The sequence below is a fragment of the Plasmodium reichenowi genome, chromosome 6 (assembly GCF_001601855.1).
Source record: "Plasmodium reichenowi strain SY57 chromosome 6, whole genome shotgun sequence".
NCBI classification, from domain to species: Eukaryota; Apicomplexa; class Aconoidasida; order Haemosporida; family Plasmodiidae; genus Plasmodium; species Plasmodium reichenowi.
This window is the reverse complement of record NC_033651.1, coordinates 587,368-595,498: the sequence shown is the minus strand read 5'-3', so window position 1 is coordinate 595,498 and position 8,131 is coordinate 587,368. Positions and strand designations below refer to the sequence as shown.

The following is an 8,131-nucleotide window of genomic DNA, read 5'->3' as shown; positions in this document are numbered from 1 at the left end:
TTTATTTTTTTTATTTTTAATATTTTTTTTTTTTTTTTTTTTTTTAAAAAAAAAAAAAAAAAAATTTTTTTTTTTATATTTATTTATATTTTTTTTTTTTTTTTTTTTTTTTTTTTTTTTTTTTTTTTTTTTTTTTTTTTTTTTTTTTTTTTTTTTTAAATTTTTTTTTTTTTTTTTTTTTTTTTTTTTTTTTTATATTTTTAAACACAAGAAATATGTAAAAATATCATATATAAAACAATAAACACTTTGACATAAATATTGTATTTATATTATATTATATTTATATGATTTTATATTTATATTATTTTATTTATTCCTAATAGATAAAAAATTATATCTCAATATTTACATACATAACATTTTTATGTTACTACACAATATTTATAGTTCCTCTTAAAAAAAAAAGAAAAAAAACACACACAAACAAAAATATAAATATAAATATATATATAAATATAAATATATTAATATATATATATATATATTTATTTATTTATATTTTTTTTTTTTTATATTTATATCACCCTTAAGGGAAAGTGTAACAGCTCGCCTGTGGGTCCTGCTGAAATTTTCCTTTTTTCTTTTTTTTTAGAATGAAGAGTTTGATTTTTAACTCTTCCCACAGTAGTAATTCTTGTTGTAGTGATGAAGATACCAACGATGATGAGGATACCCATAAAGTAAAAGAATATATAGATAAGATACATTTATTAAACAATAATTACAATATAAAAATAAAAATGAATGAACAAAATGAAAAGGAGAATTTTGTTCATAATTCTGAATATATTAATATGTATATTAAGAAACATGAATTATTTAAAAAAAAATTAAATGATATATATAATTTTTTAAAGAAAAAATCTAATTATAACACTTTTGAACATATTGAAAGGGTTTATAAAACGGTATCTAATATAAACTCTTCATATGAATTTATATCTCTAAAAATAAAAATCGAAACAATTATTGAGCAAATAAAAAAAAATTTACAAATTAATTATCATGATACTATTATATATTTAAATGAATTTTTACAAATAAGATATAAAATATTTAAATATAATAATAACTCCATTTTTTTGTTATCTAAAAATGAAATAAATCATCATGATGATACTCAAAAAAATTTTCCTTTCTTAAAAAATGATGACAAGTTTTTAGAAAATGATATTATGGATTATATTAATTATAAAAAAAGTTGTCTATTCCAAAGCTCTCTAAATAAAAAAAAGGAAAACCATTCAAATGCATACGTACATTTGTATGAGATGGACAAGGACAAAATTAATGATCTCAACAGGTAAGGCAACCATATTAAAATGAAAAAATATAAATATATATATATATATATGGATATATATATGGATATATTTATATATATATTTTTTTTTTTTTTTTTTTTTTTTTTTTTTTTTTTTTTTTTTTTTTGCTAGATATTACGATCGTGTTAAGAGACTTATAGAAGATGATATTATGGAATGCGTCAAAAAAAAAGACATAGATGGTATTAAGGAAAAAATAAATATTTATTTAAGTCTTTTTCAAAAAGATAATTTAGAAGCAGAAAGTCATAAAAAAAGTAGAAACGACGATGACTCGTCTGGTGAGTATGGAAGTGTGCAGGACGAAAATGATGTAAACAAGAAAAAAAGTATGGATAATATTAGTCATAGTGATAATAATTTTGATAGTGATAATAATTTTGATAGTGATAATAATTTTGATAGTGATAATAATTTTGATGGTAATAATAATTTTGATAGTAATAATAATTTTGATAGTAATAATAATTTTGATAGTAATAATAATATTAATAGTAATAATAATTTTGATAGTAATAATAATTTTGATAGTAATAATAATTTTGATGGTAATAATAATTTTGATGGTAATAATAATATTGATAGTAATAATAAGAACAAAATGAATGAAAAACATGGTAGAGACGCTAGGATGAATAGACATATAGGTTCAAAGGATAATATGATACATGTTGATAGTAATAGAAGAAAAGTAGGTACAGATAAACAAATAATATTTTTTGAAGAATATTTATTTGTATGCTATATTATGATTACATTAGTCGAAATAGAAGTTGATAAATTATTAGACTTTTTAAATAAAAAAATAATGAGTAAAGAAGATAATGTATATATTGAATGCATAAAAGGTACATACAGATTTTTATACAAATATAATAATTTGTTTGAAAAGTTAGTACAGAATAATAATATTGTATATATTATATATAATAGAAAGATACAATTGTTATTTAATAAAATTATTGAAAAAATATGTAAAGAATATTTTTCACAAGTAAATTTAACAATAGATAATTATGACGAATTAAAAAATTATGATAAAAATATAGAAATTTTGTCAGTTTTATGTTATAATTTCTTAAATATAAAAAAGTTTCTATATGATTTATCAATAAAAAAAATAACAAATATATATAAAATATTTGATTTAAGAAATCATATAAATACAAATATATTTTCAATAGAAAGTGGATTATATAAAAATTTATCTTATATCATTAATATACAGAATTGTATATGTGCTTATATTGATCATGAAATTTCATTTTCTAATATGTGTATAGATAAAGCATATATATTAACAGATGATATTATGTTATCCTTAATAGAGGATGAAAAAAAAGAAATAAACAACAACAATAATAATAACAACAATAATAATAACAACAATAATAACAACAATAATAATAATAACAACAACAATAATAATAATAGTAACATTATTATTAATAATAATGATAATAATAATAATATGAACTATGAAAATGTTATAAATAATAATGAATATACATCAACTATATTAGAAGATGCTTTTTTTATATTTCAAAAGTGTGTATGTAGAAGTATTCATATGAACGATATTAATACTATATGTGTTCTAATAAATAATATTATGATACATCTATCTACAACATTAAAAAATTATTTAAATGACAATTTAAAAATTAGTAAAAATATATATGCTTCTTTTATACACGATATATATAATCTCAAATATTTTTCCTTTACAAAATTGTTAAAACATATAGACAAAAATAATTATTTCGGACATAACCAAACTAGTGCCACCGTTACATTTGCTCAAAATTTTGTTAACTCGATTAGTTATATAAGTCAGGAAAATAACGAACATGAAAAAAATTATAAAAGTTATGCAGTTGCTGAAAGTGGTATAACAGATAAATGTGATGTCACAAATAAATGTGACGTAACAAATAAATATAACGTAACAAATAAATATGACGTAACAAATAAATACCTTGCGAGTGATCAAGATAATACTGTTGCACAATATTTTAATAATTATGAAACCCCTTCTGATGAAATACAAAAAACAAAGAAGGGTATCTCTGATGATGCAGATAAAAAAACGTTCATCTCATATAATAATATTATTAATAATAATAAAAAAAAAAAAAAAAACTTGTATGATTACTTAAAACCTCATCACTATGAAAATCTATATAATCCTTTATCACCACAACAAAATATGATGTATGAAATTATTAACTCAAAGTTTAGTTATCCACATTGTGTTAATAATATCGACTCGTGTTATATATATATTCAAAAATATAAAATATTTATTACTGATTATTTTGCTGAACAATTCATCCAAAATAATAAAAATCAGAAACACATACAAAATTATCAACACATGTTTAATAATGCCCTAACTAATTATGATAATATATTAAAAGAATATGAAAAGTTAAATACAGAAAATTGTAGAAACCTATTAAATATCTTAAAAATACATTTTATCAATGAATTAATTGTAATCGAAAACATCAACTTTAATATTACAAGTGAGCAATATTCATTCTATCAATTAAATGACCCATATATAAATAACTTAATAAATAGAATAAAATTGGTTATAAACCATATATCATTATATTTTAATCAAAACATTTTGTACATATCTATTAACATGTTGGCCGAAAAGGTTAGTCAAGGGATTAACAAAACATATACATTTATGTATATGTATGTATATATATATATATATATATATATATATATATATATATATATATATATATATATGTGTATATTTTTATTTATTTACACATTTTTATTCTCTTCTCAGATATGCAAATACATCGAACGAATTATAAAAACCAAAACGTTCAGCCTCTATGGATGTGTACAAATAGATAACGACATCAGAAATCTGATGCTTTTTTTTACTTCCTTAACAAATATCAATGTTAAAAAAGAATTCTCAAAACTATTAGAAATATGTGAGTTACTAAATATAAGCGACCTACAAGACTTTAAAGATTTCTATGATGAAAATAAAAATAATTTGAATTCAGCTGAAATTGAAGGTATTATATCCCTTCGAAACGATATTTCCGAGGACCTCTTAAAATTGATAAAATCGTACATGAACATGAAAATATAATATACCACCTGTACATATATATATATATATATATATATATATATATATATATATATATCATATTTTTTTAACTCTATAATAAATTTATTTATACGTTTATATATATATATATATTGATATATATATTTGTCTATTGTATAAAAGGAACAAAAAAAAAAAATTAAAATTAATAATGAAAAATAAAAACATATATATATTATAAAACGTTAACATCTTATATTTAACACATTCTTGTTTTCTTATTAAGTAACAATTACTTCTCTTTTCAAGAAAAAGAGAAATATATATATATATATATATTACCAAGGACATCGACTTTTATATTTCTTTTTATATGTATAATTTCTTTTATGTAATATTTCCATTTTTATTGATAATCCTTCAATTTCTGAACCTGCAAGGAAAAAAAGCAAAAAAAAATATGAACAAGTCAGAATATTTGCACACATAAAATTAAAATATTAAAATAAAATAATAAAATAGCAAAATGATGGAAGTGTAAAAGAGTAAAAAGATAAATAAATGAATATATAGATAAACAAATTTTCATTAAGTAATTATATTATCCTTTCTAACCATCATATTTATCTATAGCCTTTTGTGCATCATTTATATTTTCAAAAACGCATACTGCTGTACCCTACATAAATAAAGAAAGAAAGAAAGAAAAAACAAGGAAGACAAATGTTAAATAAGTGTACACATATATATATATATATATATATGTATGTATTATATTTATACGGTTTAATATTTAAATTATTCAAAATATATAATTTACATTTGATCTATCTGTGTGGTCATAGTTTATCCAAGCATTTACAACTTTACAAACATTACTAAACAATTCCTACATAAGTATAAACAAAATTATACAATATGTAAAACATATACATATTATTTACATGTGTATACATTTTTATATAATTATATTTCCTTTACCATTAAATCATTTTTTGAAATAGTATAATCTAAGTTGGATATTTTTACTCGTATCTCATTATTTCTCTCTTCATAATTCTTTTGAAAATAAAAAAATGTAAATATATATATATATATATATACATTATGTAATATATTTATAATAAAATTTTGTGTATCATAAATATATCTATGTTCATTTTTCTAATTTTACACTTCCATAGGAACCTTTCCCTCTATATTTATTTATTCTATTATGTTGGTTATTCGTTTTATAATCATCGTGTTTCTATATATTTATATGAAAAAGAAAAAAGGAATACAATATCATTCAAGTGTATGTATTTGTGATAAATTAGATCTTTTTTTTTTCTTTTCTTTCTTTATTTTATTTTATTTTATTTATTTATTTTTTTTTTTTTTTGGGGTATTTTTCTCATTTTACATTGTAATTATAATATTTTCCATGTGATTTATTATTATAATTGTTTTTTCTTCTCCGGTGTTCATCTGAAAATAAAAATTGAAAAGATACAATTCATTAAAATTTATTTTTTATAAGTAATTTCATTCTTTTATTTTTAAATATATATGATTAGAACCTCGATATCTTTTTAGGTCTCTCATCTTTTAACTTGACCAGACTGAAGAGACTATAGTATATAATATATTATGTATAATAAATAAATAGATAAATAAATAAATAAATAGATATATATATATATATATATATATGTATGTATGTATGTATGTATGTATGTATGTATGTATGTATGTATTTATAATTATAGAAATCTCAAAATAAAAGAAAAATTAAACGTATATTTTTTTTATAAAAATGAAGCATACAATTATGTCAGTTATATTTACAATTACTATGTATTTAATTTTATATATATATTATATATAAATATAACATAACAAAAAATATATATAATAATAAAAATAGTGGATAATGAATACATATATATATTGTACATATAGGGAAAAATTAATCTTTTTTATAATATAAATAAATTATATATATATATATATATATATATATATATATATATTTATTTATTTATTTATTTAATATTATTATATTGTATTATATATACATATAATATATATATAAATAAATAAATACATATGTTTATTATGTTGGATATATATTTAAAAAAAAAAAAAAAAAAAAAAAAAAGTGCAAAAAGATATTGTTACATTTATATAAAACATATATAACTTATTTTATTATATATTTATTTTTTTAATGAATATTCATAAAATAGAACTAATATATTTTTTACGAAAATTAAAAATATCCACAAAATATTTTTTATGTATATAATATATTAGTAGATGTTATTTTATTTAATCTTTATATTGTAAGAAGGATATAAAAATAACTTTTTTTCCCTTCTTTCTTTTTTTTTTTTTTTTTTTTTTTTTTTTTATAAACTATGAAGAAAAAGAAAGTTATCAAATTAAAAGAGAGCTATGCTCCTAAAAGCAGTTACTGTAAGATTATATATATATATATATATATATATATTTATTTATTTATATTCATATTATATTTCTTTTTTTTCTTTTTTTTCATTTTTATAAATGTATAGATTATGCTTTTTGTATATATGTATATATTATCTTTTCACATTTGCATCTATATATATATACATATATATGTATGTATCACATTAATATTTTATTCTTTATATATTTTAATATTATTATTTTATCGTATTGTATTATATTTATATATATATATATATATATTTTTTTTTTCCTTGTAGTTACGAAAGACGCCTTACTTACCAACATTTTTCAACAACACAGTGAGAATTTCGTTTTAGATGTCGAATGTAAAAATTCTCAGCTTATAGTAAATTGTATTAACAAATTACATAAGAAAAATCTTCAAACAAAACTAAAAGCTATAAATGTAAAGTCCACAAAATGGGATATTATAAATATATAAATATATATATAATATATATATAATATATACATTTCATATGTATAATATATTTTACCTCCTATTTGTTATTTACATATATATATATATATATATATTAACATGAAATAAATTATATATTCCTTATATGATATGTTTATTTTTTTTTTTTATTTTATTTTTTTTTTTCATTTTTTATTTTTTATTTTTTTTTTTTTTGTGTTATTTTTATAGGAATTAATGTCATATTTAAGTAAATATGACGAAGCAACAATAGGCTATTTTTTTGCATCTTTTTTAAGTGTTTACAAAAAATTAATATATCATCCAAATTATAATTTGAGAGAAAGTAATATTATATATTAAAATGTTAATGTGTATATTAAATTATTGACATGTTAATACTTGATGTGAAATTATGTCTTTTTGTATTGTTCTACATTTTTTTTAAATAATATGTACATATATAATTTTCTTTTTTTTTTGTTCACTTCCCCTGGTGCCTCCACTCGTACAGGTTTGAATAGGAGCTTGAAAATTTTCATAGAGAAAATAAAGACCAAGATAAAAAAACACATAAATGTATTTTTACCTCCTTTGTTTTTATCTTTTTTCGATTATAGTAAAAATGTAAGGAAAAATAATTATAAACATGTTTTTATATCATGATAAAATGTATATATATAAAAAAAAAAAAAAAAAAAAAAAAAAAAAAAAAAAATAAAAATAAAAAAAAAAAAAAAAATATAAAAAAATAAAAATATATATATTTACAAATTTTTGTTTATAAATATATAAAAAATTTTTAAAATAATA

At 17.7% G+C, this 8,131-nt stretch overlaps 3 protein-coding genes across 3 annotated transcripts in view; 2 read left to right on the top strand and 1 right to left on the bottom strand.

The window, feature by feature from the left end:
- Positions 1 to 596: 596 nt before the first annotated feature.
- On the top strand, positions 597 to 4,458 carry PRSY57_0614500 (hypothetical protein; the record flags this gene model as incomplete). The annotated part of the gene is made up of 3 exons (XM_012906521.2): positions 597 to 1,306; positions 1,440 to 3,996; positions 4,141 to 4,458. 3 exons carry the CDS (start codon positions 597 to 599, stop codon positions 4,456 to 4,458), a joined length of 3,585 nt encoding a protein of 1,194 aa, XP_012761975.2.
- Positions 4,459 to 4,757: 299 nt separating this feature from the next.
- On the bottom strand, positions 4,758 to 6,006 carry PRSY57_0614400 (RNA and export factor binding protein, putative; the record flags this gene model as incomplete). Its single annotated transcript, XM_012906520.1, has 7 exons — positions 4,758 to 4,852; positions 5,035 to 5,098; positions 5,240 to 5,308; positions 5,401 to 5,478; positions 5,594 to 5,668; positions 5,825 to 5,889; positions 5,982 to 6,006. 7 exons carry the CDS (start codon positions 6,004 to 6,006, stop codon positions 4,758 to 4,760), a joined length of 471 nt encoding a protein of 156 aa, XP_012761974.1.
- An 815-nt stretch (positions 6,007 to 6,821) lies between these two features.
- The window catches only part of PRSY57_0614300 (hypothetical protein), a gene marked incomplete at both ends in the record, with an annotated part of 9,767 nt that continues 8,457 nt past the window's right edge, over positions 6,822 to 8,131 (top strand). Inside the window, 4 exons of the mRNA XM_012906519.2 lie at positions 6,822 to 6,879; positions 7,155 to 7,303; positions 7,550 to 7,664; positions 7,833 to 7,945. Of these exons, the coding sequence (XP_012761973.2) occupies positions 6,822 to 6,879; positions 7,155 to 7,303; positions 7,550 to 7,664; positions 7,833 to 7,945 (435 nt within the window). The remainder of the gene's footprint in view (positions 6,880 to 7,154; positions 7,304 to 7,549; positions 7,665 to 7,832; positions 7,946 to 8,131) is intronic.